Raw genomic sequence first — 13,784 nt, forward strand, 5'->3', positions numbered from 1 at the left:
TTCAGTTTTCCTTATTTTTGTATCCTTGACAGTTCATCCAATCGACAAATATTTATTATATGCCTTCTCATGCCAGCCACTAACTAGGGCACAAAGGTTAAAAGATTAAATCACATTTTCAATTCAAAAAAAAAAAAAAAAAAAAACTCAGAGGAAACCAGTGAGTTTTCTCACTTAAATGTAAGTGAGAAACTTCCAGTAGAGTAGAAGAGAGAGTCTAGAGTTAGAGTGAAGATGCAGTTGAGAAAATGGTTAGTGCTCCTAGGAATGGAGGTAGACCTAGAAGGGATACTTTTATAAAAAATGTGTTTCTCCTTTTTCACCACTTTATCCTTAGTGCCTCAAACCACACTTGATACATGTAGTAGGTGCTCACTTCAATATGAGACAGAAAAATAAATTTGTTTATGTTTAAGGCCAGCTTTTGAAGATGGTAATGAATTTGTCAGGATGAAAGGGGTTATATGAAGCCTTCCATAAAGAGGTATTAGTACTGAAAAAACCACGGAGGCATAAACCAAACTGCGTTTTTGTGAAACTGCCTTTAATAGATCTCTCTGGCTGTCATATAGGAAATAGGCAAAGGTGCAAGAAGTGATCATGTAAGAGAAGTAGGTATCAGATTGTGGAGGATCTGCTGTCTACCATGCCAAGGGCTTCAAGTGTCTCATTGGTTTTGAAAATATTCTGTGTCCTTAAATAAGCTGGTAGCTGTTGCCATGTGGGATGTTACTGAGACTAATACTTTTTTTTTTTTTAATTTTTTTTAATTTTTATTTATTTATGATAGTCACACAGGGAGAGAGAGAGAGAGGCAGAGACACAGGCAGAGGGAGAAGCAGGCTCCATGCACCGGGAGCCTGATGTGGGATTCGATCCCGGGTCTCCAGGATCGCGCCCTGGGCCAAAGGCAGGCGCCGAACCGCTGCGCCACCCAGGGATCCCTGAGACTAATACTTAATGAATAAAACATATGAAGCAATTTTAAAATCTTCATTTTAACCTTGAGTATCATCCACAGTAATACCTAAGTATTATAAAACCTTACTGTATTCAATCTTACTAATTTTCATGTTTGTAGTAATTTAAAATATTGGCCCAAGCAGACTTTACTTTCCAATACCTTTCATCATTGTATTAAAGAATGTTATGAACAAATATTGTGAATATTATGAATTTTAATTATAATTAGTATAAACAAAATTAAAAGAGAACCTTTCCAGGATCCTCAGTTTTATTTATATTTTTTAAATATTTTTTTCTTTATTTATTTATGATAGTCACACACAGAGAGAGAGAGAGGCAGAGACACAGGCAGAGGGAGAAGCAGGCTCCATGCACCAGGAGCCCGACGTGGGATTCGATACCGGGTCTCCAGGATTGCGCCCTGGCCCAAAGGCAGGCGCCAAACCACTGCACCACCCAGGGATCCCCAGATCCTCAGTTTTAAAAAGTCATTTATAAAATAATGAATTATCTATTCCTTATCTATCTTATTGTCTTAGTTATGTAACTATTCAAGACTTTTGCAACTTACTACTTTTTTTTAAAATTCAGTGTCTTTTACGTGAGGCAAGTGTGTCCATATATATCAATGAAATCCACAGATAATTCTCTGTACTTGTCACAGACAGATACACTTAAGAGTTTTATTGAACAGTCATATACTTGCCTAAGAAAGAGCTAACACAAGTACTTACATGATCCTCACCCCCCAAAAAAACAAAAAAAATCAACCCTCTATGTATAAAGTACCCTGAAAAATAGTAGTAAAGAAAGAAGGGCAGAATAAGGACAATGTAATGTGCAGAAATAAAGGTGGATGCTGAAACATTATAGGATGTGGTACATTAAAAATTACATTTGCAAGTAAATAGGAAGTAAAAAATGGCTAAAACTTAATATCATTTCAAACTCTCTTTAGATAAGCCAAAATGGTTTTGGTTACAAGATGCCAGATGTTCCTGATACATTTCCAGAACTCTCAGAACTAAGGTAAAAAACTTGGGAAAGTAATGATAGTATTCACTGTCTATTTGACAATGATAAATACAAAGCAGATCATCATTTTCATACTCATATTAAAGAAAAAAATTTTTTAAATCCTCAATATTTCTAAATTGTGGTTGGGTAGGAAAGTTATATAGTTATATAAGTCAGTTTTATGTCTTGTAGTTTGTCTTTATTGAGTGACTTAGTATGTACCCAAGGATTGTCCTCATTGCTGGGAATGATACAATAGTTACCAGGATAATGGTGTCCTTTCCCTCTTGAGGCTTACATTATTACAAAAATTATTTCTCAAGACATCATTCCTGGTGATTTCAAATATTTTTTGGCTTGAGACCTTTTCGTTGTTCCTTTTTAGGTAGAACTTTATACACAGAGAAACACATTAATGTTCTTATAAAGTAATAGCACAGTGTTTTTACACAGCCAAATTGTATTGCAATGGATGACACATTAATTTGTAGTATTCAAATGTAAGGTCCCATTTCTCGTGGAACGCTACTTCTCTACGGTACTTTATGAAAAAAATTGTTTTGTGGCCACTCAACTTGGGAAGCATTGCATCCCTTATACCCCATGGAAGTTTTATAATACTCATAAGGCTGTTACTACAAGACTTCTGAGTATAATTTTAAACAATTTTGTAGTTCTTTTTGTCTCTAGGACATACCCCACTAGGGATATATGGCCAAATACCCATGAGAAAAACTACTCTTCAAAAAAAAAAAGTTCACCTTAATTGACCCAGTGTTTTATATTCATTTATACTAAATAGTGATTCATTATTTCCTGCTAGTAATAGTCAGTGAAAGTTTACAATGTATCACATATGTATTAAGATTTCCTATACACTGTAATGCTTGCAGCAACCTCAGGAAGTAGTTACTGTTCAATTTTTTGTTGTTGTTGTTACTGTTCAATGTTATGAAGGATTCTTTTTTTTCCTTCTTTTAAAAAATTATGAAAATGCTATATTATACATGTTATATTATTGTACATTTATTGAAGAAATCGGTTGTTTTGTGGAATTTTCTATATCCAGTTTTTGCCTGATTGCATCCTGTGGTACCATTGAAGATATTCTTTTTCCCCTATTTCTTTCTCTTCATGGCTGGATCTAGAATTTTAGTTAAATTTGGGTTCAGTTGTATTAAATCATTGAGCTGTATGTACCCTTTAAACCTACACAATGTTATATGTCAGTTATATTTCAATGCTGCAAAAAAATATGTTCTTTTGTCAAGAATACTTAACATCCTAATGCGTGCATACTTCCTATTACATCACATGAGGTAACAATGATGTCTCATTGCCCTATTTTTAGTGACATTAAGATTGAAACAGAAACCTGGAATCCAGTATTTCATTAAGGATTGCAAATGTGATTTTCTACTACCAAAATCAGCCAGAATTTTTTGAAGAACAACTTTCTGTATCAACTATTCAGTTTTATTGAAATACCCTTTGTATAGGAATGGAAAGATAAATCCTTGTTTTTTTCAAGTTTCAGAATAATGAGTTGTTGCACAAACAAGCTCCAAAGTTTTTGAGAGGGAAAGTTTTTTGTTTTGGTAGTTGTTTCTGTGTTATTAAGAACTCATAAATTTTTTAAAAAAATATTTGATGTGTTTCAATCTATTGCAGTCACTGTTCTTTTTTTTTTTTTTTTAAAGATTTTATTTTATTTTATTTTATTTTTTATGATAGTCACAGAGAGAGAGAGAGGCAGAGACACAGGCAGAGGGAGAAGCAGGCTCCATGCACCGGGAGCCCGATGTGGGACTCGATCCCGGGTCTCCAGGATCGCGCCCTGGGCCAAAGGCCGGCGCCAAACCGCTGCGCCACCCAGGGATCCCGCACTGTTCTTTTTTGATGCTTAAACAGTTCAATCTTTAATCACTAGCAGACTCTTCACCTTGGATTCTATATATCCTTTCTGACAAAACAAAGATGCCATGGGCTCATTGTGAAATTTCTTTTCCCTGGCCTGAAATAATTTCTCTGAAAGGCGCTTGTTCTTTTTCAGAATTACAATACTAGTAGTATTACTGTGATTATTGAATTCAGGATAAGAGTTTTGTTTTTGTTTTTTTGTTTGTTTGTTTGTTTGTTTGTTTTTATGATAGTCACACAGAGAGAGAGAGAGGCAGAGACACAGGCAGAGGGAAAAGCAGGCTCCACGCACCGGGAGCCCGACGTGGAATTCGATCCCAGGTCTCCAGGATCACGCCCTGGGCCAAAGGCAGGCGCCAAACCGCTGCGCCACCCAGGGATCCCAAGAGTTTTGGTTTTTATACTTATTTTATGTTTTGGCTCTATCACACCTGACATGTACAGCTGGATACTGCTTTTTTTAAAGTTAACCAGATAATACTTCTCTGGATGATACGTAATTTAGGAAAAAAAGTTTATTTATTTTCATTTGCTCTGAATTTTAAGGACTGCTTTTTTTTTTTTAATTTGATTTTTAAAAATCATACAGTGCTTTATATAGCTCAGTAGTCAAAACTAATAGATAGATATGATCAGGAAGGTTTAGCTTCTATTCCTCTCCCACCCATCCATTTCCCTCTTTCACCCTATGGGTATTGATTTTTGGTTTTGATTTAGTCCTTCATAATTGCTTTTATTTAACTATTTTATGAATATCAGTAAACACACAAATTCATGTACTTATCTTTTATTGTGATAGCCATACATCTATTAGCTAAATAGATACAGGTAAACATTGTTGTGATTGTTCATGAATCTTCATCTTACTGGTCCTATTGTGATTGGACACTACTACTTTCAGACTACTTTATGTTCCACTGTTGTTGATTTTTATTTGTTTTTTAAGATTATAATTTCCCTTCTTATGTATAAATATTGATAGGTCAAAAATTATTTAGAGGCATATCAACCGAATAAAATGGAAAAAATTACGAATATTTATTATGGAGAAAAACTAGATGACTGATATTCATTAACTTTTCTGTTGTGTTTCTAGTGTGTCACAGCTTACAGATATGAATGAACAAGAGGAAATATTACTAGAACAGTTTCTGACTTTGCCCCAACTAAAACAGATTATTACTGACAAGGATGACTTAGTAAAAAGTATTGAAGAGCTAGCAAGTATGTCTTTCTTATTTCTTAAATTTCCTAAGAAAAATATGATGTTTACCTAGAAATAAACCAGAAATTTATCTTACAGGAAAAAATCTCCTTTTGGAGCCCAGCTTGGAAGCCAAAAGGCAAACTGTTTTAGATAAGGTGAGTTAATTATCATTTTAAAGAAATTCATACAATTTAAAAATGTAATAAAATAACATTTTTATTTTATGTTTTAGTATGAATTGCTTACACAACTGAAATCTGCTTTTGAAAAGAAGATGCAAAGGCAGCATGAACTTAGTGAGGTAAGATGTTTAGCTCTTTTCCTGTGCCATAAGAGTTTTTAATCTCAATATGTATGAGCTGCATTCTTACTTTCATTATTATCAGAAAGCATTTATTAGGTGACTGTCTTTATAAAACTTGATACTTTCAAGTGAGATGAATAGCTCTTAGTTATGGGGCATTATAAATTATTGGTGCTCATGCAAGACTATATTTGGTTCCAAGGCAGAAAAATACAAAAAGCCCTATAAATAACTTTCCTAAAAATGTTATTATAAATGCCAGTTTACGTCCTCTAATAAAATCTAAAACTTGAACTTTAGTCTCACTTGTAAGATTATGTATAGATATCTTAAATGAAAACTTAGAAAGTTGAAAAATAAATGAAAATTATAAACTTTAGTTCACCACAAATAATAGATTCTATGCTAGAAATCCAGTTAAATTGAAAAAAGCACTTTATAAAATTCAACCCGTATTTATGAAAAATCTTTAAAAATAGGAATAGGAGATAAAATCTTTTTATCTCATATCAATAACCATTGTCATAAAAACAACATCCACTTTCCTTTAAAAGCAATACTGGAAGATAAAGCCAATGTAATAAAACAAAAAATAGAAAATAAAACAACAGGAAAAAAAATGATGGCAAAGGAGAATAGAAATTTATAATGGATTTCAGATAATTTGGTCATCCTTTAGAATTAAAGACACAAAAATAATAGCTAACATTGAATAATAATTATGTGTCTTGCACTGCATTAAGCTATTTTCATATATTGCCCATTATTCCCTCAAGATCCTAGGAGGTAGGTGATGTCATTAGTTTTTTCATAGTACAGATAAGCAGTCTGAAGCACAGGGATATTTATATGAGGTCATATAAATAGAAAGTATCAGAGTCAGGGATCAAAGGTAAGCAGTCCTCCCTCTCTCTTAACCAGAAAGTCTGAGAGAGGCAACTGAAGCACTCTTAGCTGCACATTAGAGTTTAGAAGATGGTGAATAAGCTTTTTATAATAGTCACATCATTCTTTGTAAACTCTTAGTAAGCTAAGAATAGAAATTAATTCCTTAACTTGATAAAGAATATTAGAAACCAATAGCAAGCATCACAACTGTCAATTTCCAGGATCCTCTTAATATTAGGAATAAGATAGTGATGCCCAAGATAGGCATAGAAAAGAACAAGAAACTCAAAGAGAAGTATGAATGTCCAGTAGACAAACTGCTTTAACAGTTACTGTGTCTTCTGTGCCATTTATATAAGACATGCTTAAAATGATTTTTGAAACACTTAAAAAAAAAAATACAACCTTGATTCCTACTCCTGTATCTACATGTGTTCACTCAGACTCTGGGGATGATGAGTCAGTCTTCTGTGTAAAGTATATAAATCACTTAACTGGACTGTGCAGTGCAGAAACGTGCCATATCTTATTCCCCTGTGTTCCCAGTACCAGGTCCAGTACTTGGCACATAGTAGATACTCAGTAAATATTCCAGGAATAAATGATAGAAACATTAGAACAGATATTGAACCTTTTAGTAATAATAATAATCAAAATTTATATCATCCTTATGAGCCAAACTTGTAAAGATAGATGACCGGGGTTGGCAAGGGTGTTGAGAAAATGGCTCATTCCTGTTCATTCTTGTGTGTAATATTTCACAGTGAGTTGCTACCTTACACCCACTAGTATGACAACTATTAAAAATAGTCTTGGGATGCCTGGGTGGCTCAGTTAGTTAAGCGTCTAATGCTTCATCTCAGCTCAGGTCTTGCTCTCAAGGTTGTGAGTTCAAGCACCATGTTAGGCCCCACACTAGGCATGAAGCCTACTTAAAAAAGTAAAATAAAAAAATAAAGTCTTCATACATTTAGGTCTTCAATCTATTTTGAATTAATTTTTATTTACCTTCTGCAAAAAAACTGTCACGGAGATTTTGGTAGGAATTGATAGCATTGACTCTGTAGATCACTTTGGGTAGTATTGTCATCTTAACAATACTGAGTCTTCCAGTCATGCCCATAAGATGTCTTTCCACTTATGTCTTCTTCAGTTCCTCTCAGCAGTGTTTGTACAGGTCTTTTGTCTATTTGATTATATGTAATTCCATCAGTTTTGCCATATTCTGTTCATTAGAAGGGAGTCACCATGTCCAGCACACACTTAAGAGGAGGGGCTTACACAGAAGTACCAGGAGGTGGGGATAACAAGGGTCCTCTTAGAGGGTGCCTACCACAATGACCTAATTCCTAACTCTTGAAGACAATGATTGGCTCAGTTTCCCTCATTCAGTGGTCTGCAGCCAGTGGATTGGATTATTTTGTATTTGGTATCTACTCCTGTATCCAAAAGCTGAGCAAGTTGGTGGGTAGCAGATTTCCTCAAAAAAGAGGCTATTTAAAGCATATAGTGAATTGCCCCTCACTATCCCGTCTCATTTCCTTTGCCTCTAAGGAGTTTTTCTGAGCAGTGTAAACTAAATTAGTACTTGATTTTCTTTTTCAGAGTTGTAGTGTGAGTGCCCTACAGGCAAGACTGAAAGTAGCTGCACATGAAGCTGAGGAAGAATCTGATAATATTGCTGAAGATTTCTTAGAGGGAAAAACTGAAATAGATGATTTTCTCAGTAGCTTCATGGAAAAGAGAACAGTATGTAATACTCTTCAGTTGAGGACAAGTGACAGCAATATCAGATTACTTAAGTATATTCATGAGTAAAAAAACTTTAATATGTTACTGAGCTGGAGTTTTGAGTGCCATGAGGAGAAACTGAAGAGCCTCTATTCTTTAAGAATGATAGCAACATCTTACTTTCATTTTGTACTGAAGCAAGTAAATCAGCTTAAGTCTGGTCTTAATAATTATAGGAGTATACAACTTCTTAAGTTCAACAAGTTATTTAAAAAGGGAATAACCTACAAATTATTTTAAAATTTGTAAATAATATTAAGAACATTCTGGAATAGTTTCTATTCTGTTCTGATTTCCATTATACTTAAAGAAAAATTAAGAAAATCTACTTAACAGTGTTTTGCCCTTTGATAGAGTTTTAAATATTTACCTAATTTCTCTGAAACATCACATTTGAAAAGTAACCTTTTGTTAATAAACTTTGTAAAACATGTGCTATATGTATGCATATCCTGTTAAGGAAAGTGGGCAGATTTTATTATCCCCATTTTCCATGAGAGAAAATTAAAGTTTAGGGGCGTTAAAGACTATGCTTAGAACATTGGTAAGGCATTGGTTTCTGGCTCCTTCTTCTCTGGTACTATATAACTATACCTTGAAGCTTGTATTTATTAAGCTTCCTGGTTAACAACAGTAGGGTTTTGTTTTTATATTTTTAAAATGCAGATGCTTGAAATTCCACAATCAGAATTAAAGGGTCAAGGTTTGTTTTAACATTCTGTTAGTTCACAAGCAAAGGTTATCTTCCCAATACAAGTCAGTGTTTACGGAGTTGGGTATTCTTAAATTCTGAGCTACGTTAAACATTCACAAGTTAAAAAATGTCAACAGGTTAAAGGATTCTTACTTCATATTCTGTCATAATTTAAGAAGTAATAGTTAAATCATTGGAGAAGTGACTGGTATTTTAAATCATTTATCTTCTAGATCTGCCACTGTAGAAGAGCCAAGGAAGAGAAACTTCAACAAGCAATAACAGTGCATAGCCAATTCCATGCCCCACTATAGGTAAACTGTCTTCCAGAAAGTTTGTGTCGGAAGGCTATTGCATGAATATTCTTTAATTGAAGTCTTCTTACCAGGGCCTGACATAATTCTGTCGTAGCTTCTGTGTTAGATAACACATGAAATGCCTCATACATTAAGCATAATTTTATATGCATTAGCATGTAACCAGGAAATCTTTTGGATATTTTGTTACAATGATGTCAGCTTAAATATTTTTTTTTTCAGTGTTGGGTAGAATCAGAAACTATAGTTAGTTCTTATCTCTTAGCTGGTGTATGGTGTATACCATATCACTTCATTGACATCTTTCTCACTAGTCTCCTTTGTCAGTTCTTCCTTTACAATGAACTTCATCTGTCGCTTTTCATCTCACACCAGAATGATTCCGGTAACTGTCTTGCCAGTCCCCTGAATGTAGTGTTTCTCCTTCCTGCACAGCACTGACAATAATCTTCCTTAAATACCACCCTGTGGTATAATTTCACTGCTGCAAACTTATGGTGAGACCTTAGCAATGGTAGGATAAATGTTAAATTTCTCTCTGGTTTTAAGCCTTCTATAATCTGGCATGTATTTGAGAGTACCCACTTCAATTTTCCATTTTCCCCTTAAGTTCTCTATTTCCTGTTCTTTCTTCTATCACTGTATCTTTGGTCACACTTTTATCTGATCTCAAGATATTTCTTCTCCTCTCCTCTGTTTAGTTTTAGGGGTGATTTGGTTGCGAAAACTAGTTCCCACCCCAACAAGTGTTAAATAAAAGCTCGTATTATTGAACAATTCATACTTTATAGAGGCAAAATGCACACTGGACAGCTCAGTTGCTGAGAGTGAAAACACGACAGGAGGCCATAATAACTTCTCCTTCTCATACTCTTGCCAAGGCTACTTGTTTCTCTTTTCTGTGTCTCTGTTCTTTCCTCTCACTCTCTTGTGCTTCCTGACATGCTCTTCAGAGAGCCTTTCTTTGCTCCACTTGCACATGCTCCACCATTGCTGCCCGCAGATCTGATCATATAATGACAGTTCAAGCAGCCCAGGGAGATGAACAAGGGTTTCACTACCGATCCTCAGAAAAGAGACCGGCCCAGCAACAGTTTGGGTCATGGGATCTTGTGCTGATACAAGTGGGCTGAAGGAGTGGACTCTGAGAAAGGAGCATTTAGAAGTAGGGAAGTGGCAGGATTTTCTCATCTCTGTCTCAGACTTCTGTGCCCCTTCTCTTAATCTAGTTGTATATGACATTGGTGCTAACATTGAATTGTTTTTGTTTGTTTGTTTTACAAATCACACTGCCAGTCCCTTGGGTAAGGGTTGATTTTTAATATGGTTTAAGAAGAAAGTGGGCACTGAGTATTTATACAGACATGCTAGAATCCTTTCCCTACTTCTTTTCCCTCATCGTCAAGTTATCTTCTTACAGGTAGATCTTAATTGGAAAAGAATGTAAGAAGATGAAAATTTATCATCTTAAGTTAAATCTTAGGGTTTTTTATGTTCTTTTCTTTTCAGATTTTCCTGAAAACATAAACCACCAAGACAGAAATGACACAAGACTAAGCACATTTATATGTATGATTTGCAAATTGGCATTTCATCACAATGGCTGAATTCATAAATATTCTGGATAGACTATATGCAGAACTGAGACTGATTTTGTACAGATTATAGAATAACTGCTGTGGTCTTTGCTTTGAGAAATTTTTCTGCATGATTTGCACTATAAATGTTTATTTATTGTTGATAAATCCTATCATATTTAAGTTCCACTGCTGTTCCTCTTTTATTAAGTACCTATGCATGTAATTTTAGCTAGTATCAATATTTTATAAAGTTGCTTCATTTAAATTTATATTTTTAGTTTGAAACTGCCTCATTTCTTTATCAAAAATGGTTTGTTTAGATATTTTTCCTCTTAACCTTTTTGAAAAATGACTATTTTCAACTATAGAAAGCCTTATTTTTCCTTCTATCATGATGATAAAACTTTAAAAAACATTTGTTTTTAAATTATTCATAGTGTCAGGAAATATCAAACCTACTAATGTGCCATCTGAAAAAAGTAACTTTTAATACACAATAAATCAAGAGAATACATCAGCTGCCCATTTATTGTTTAATTTTTAAAATTAAAGATACATTTAAGAAGCAATACAGTTAAATAATTATTTTACCTAGCAGAAAAAAAATTGCCTTCCACTTCACCCAGTCCAACATAAACTTTCATACTAATTTTTTTATATAAATATGATAGATTTATGATTGGATAATGAAATACTTTATAAATTCCTAGTGTTAAAAACAATCTTTTTGTTAATAAATAGAAAATCTAGACACAGAAGTCAATGAATTTTTTTGACCTTTACTGTGAGTTAGCTTTTCATAAGAGAACAGCTTTAGTAATAATATTTAACTTTTAGGCAGTCCAGTTTTTAATTAGTTTTATTAAATTTGCTCTTTAAATGATACAGTGTTCAGTAGTTTGCTTCTGTACCATGTTTCAGAATGAACACATTTTATGGGTAGCTGTAAAAGCTAATAAAGGAGAAAATCTGTAACTATATGTATCTGAGGCTTGGTAAGTTAGTATCTAAATCACAAAACAATTTAGTGCAAATTTTTGTTTAAATTTCATCTCAATATATATTGTTATTTCCAAATGCCAGCATATAGTAGTACAGATTTCTTTTTCCTTCATTCTGTTTCTTTCTATACACATTCTTGGCAATAGAACTTTAGGAAAAACAAAATTATTTTCCTAGACTTGAAAAATACTTAATCTGTCTTTGCTTTGTGGAAGAGCAAGTATTCATATGGACTATAAATATATAATTGGAATAAAGATGTTAACTTTCACTAATTGCCTGTCTCACTAGCGCTGTGCTAAGGGCATGCTGTTTAATCTTCAAAATGACCAGACATGATTTTTATGGATTTGTAGATGAAATAACTGAGGTAAGTGTTTTAAATTTGTGGCAGAGTCTTCTGGGTATTTAGAAACTTTTCCATATTGTACAGACCAGCAGAACTTCCGATTTTCCCAGCAGTCACTGCAATAGAGGGCATAATAGTTCCAGTCTTTTGCAATCAATCAGGTATCTTTCTTAGAAACTATATAGAACCCATAATAAGAGACCAGCAGATCACAGACAGTTTAAAGGGACATAAATTCATTTGATCTACTAATTTTAGGAAACACCTATTCAGAATAAGGCACTGTGGAAATACTATACAGTAACTCAAACATGGTTTAGTTGCTTGGGTGCTCATCTAACTTCCCCTCCACATAGAAACAAATTTAAAAGAAAACACAACAAACAAACCAGAAAAACACATTTTCTTACACAGTTAATTTCTATATAATCACATATTCATCTCAATGCTTTTTAGTCTTTAAACCAAACTTCTTCCTCATTTCATTCTGCACCTGTTAACCTAGCTTGTTTCCTCGTTCCAAAATTAATTAGGCAACTTCCTTACAACCCAGTCATTAAAAAGAGGAGTTCAATCATGAATATTTGCATTTAACCAATAGACCATTAGTTCAGATATAGGTTGTATAAGTTGTCCAAGACAGAAAAATGTCTGCATTTGAATAATTGTGAATTTTGGTTTCTATTGCAGTAGAAAAAGTACATGATTTTGGGGGCAATTTTATGGCTATATTGTTTTCTTCTAAAAATTGGTCATTTGGAGAAGTTGTGCCAGAGGGGGAAAAATGCGTGGCAAGGCAGAGATTTTGATTTTACTTTAACATGTAAGAGAAAACCAGATGGAAATCAGGAAATGGAGGAAAGCTTAGGAGTTATTATTCAGAGTACAGGTTTGTCATAGGTAGAAATTTAAACACTAATATCTCAAATAGAAGAAGGTTTTATAAATAAGTGGGATGTACAGTAAAGATATCTCTTTCAAAGTTGGAAGATTTCCTAGAAATAAGAGTAGGAAATTCCTATTGGAATAGAGGTTCTTTGATAGATAAGTTTGATCATAAATTACATTTTGCTTTAATGGAAGGAATTTCAGTTAAAATTGGAATTCATTTTTAGGGGCAAAGTAAACTTGATCTTAAAGAATAAAACCATATGCCAGATTTTTCCTTATCCTCACCTAACTTTACTCTAAAAAAAAGTTCTTTGTTGATTGATGAATCATGGTCAAAGTTATTAAATTTTCCAAAGTATTAGTGAGTAGCAAGTCACTTGAACTCTAAATATTACTAGTTGAGAAGTAATCTGCCTTGAGTCAGTTTTACATTAGTTTATTACCTATGCCTTAGACCAGGTACCATCAATAAAATACTTACATTAGTTTATTACCTATGCCTTAGACCAGGTACCCTCAATAAAATACTTCCTGATTGATGTTTCATTTAAACTGAAAATGTGCTAATAGAGATTTTTAGTCTTTTGGATTAGCCATGCTCTTTCTAGACCCTGTGAAAGCATAATAAAGTTTTAATATGCAATAAATGTTACCTTTTATATAAATATCAGTATTAGATTAACTTCTAATAAGTCTAAATGAACATGTATAAATTATAGTAACTTGTAAAATGTTTGGGAAGGCTGGAAAAAGAGTTTGTGTCTAATGTGAAAGACATCACATTAAAGACATTTTAAAATATATATTTATACTATTTGTGTTTCAGAATAAATGCATAGTTTTGTTTCATATATGTAA

At 33.5% G+C, this 13,784-nt stretch overlaps 1 protein-coding gene across 8 annotated transcripts in view; it reads left to right on the forward strand.

Annotated features, from left to right (window-relative positions):
- The window catches only part of VPS37A (VPS37A subunit of ESCRT-I), a 68,892-nt gene that overhangs the window by 39,958 nt on the left and 15,150 nt on the right, over positions 1-13,784 (forward strand). For 4 of the 8 annotated variants that reach the window (XM_025471120.3, XM_025470961.3, XM_025470990.3 and 1 more), the window contains 7 exons: positions 1,925-1,995; positions 5,000-5,127; positions 5,207-5,265; positions 5,343-5,411; positions 7,908-8,051; positions 9,021-9,101; positions 10,614-11,957. In XM_025471120.3, coding sequence (XP_025326905.1) covers positions 1,925-1,995; positions 5,000-5,127; positions 5,207-5,265; positions 5,343-5,411; positions 7,908-8,051; positions 9,021-9,101 — 552 coding nt within the window. In that variant the 3' untranslated portion in view covers positions 10,614-11,957. Of the gene's footprint in view, positions 1-1,924; positions 1,996-4,999; positions 5,128-5,206; positions 5,266-5,342; positions 5,412-7,907; positions 8,052-9,020; positions 9,102-9,479; positions 10,570-10,613; positions 11,958-11,977; positions 13,780-13,784 lie in introns of those variants that run through there. The other 4 variants (XR_007402736.1, XM_049095077.1, XM_049095078.1 and 1 more) reach the window with 4 other exon arrangements.

This window comes from Canis lupus, chromosome 16 (genome assembly GCF_003254725.2).
Source record: "Canis lupus dingo isolate Sandy chromosome 16, ASM325472v2, whole genome shotgun sequence".
In the NCBI taxonomy this organism is placed as follows: Eukaryota; Metazoa; Chordata; class Mammalia; order Carnivora; family Canidae; genus Canis; species Canis lupus.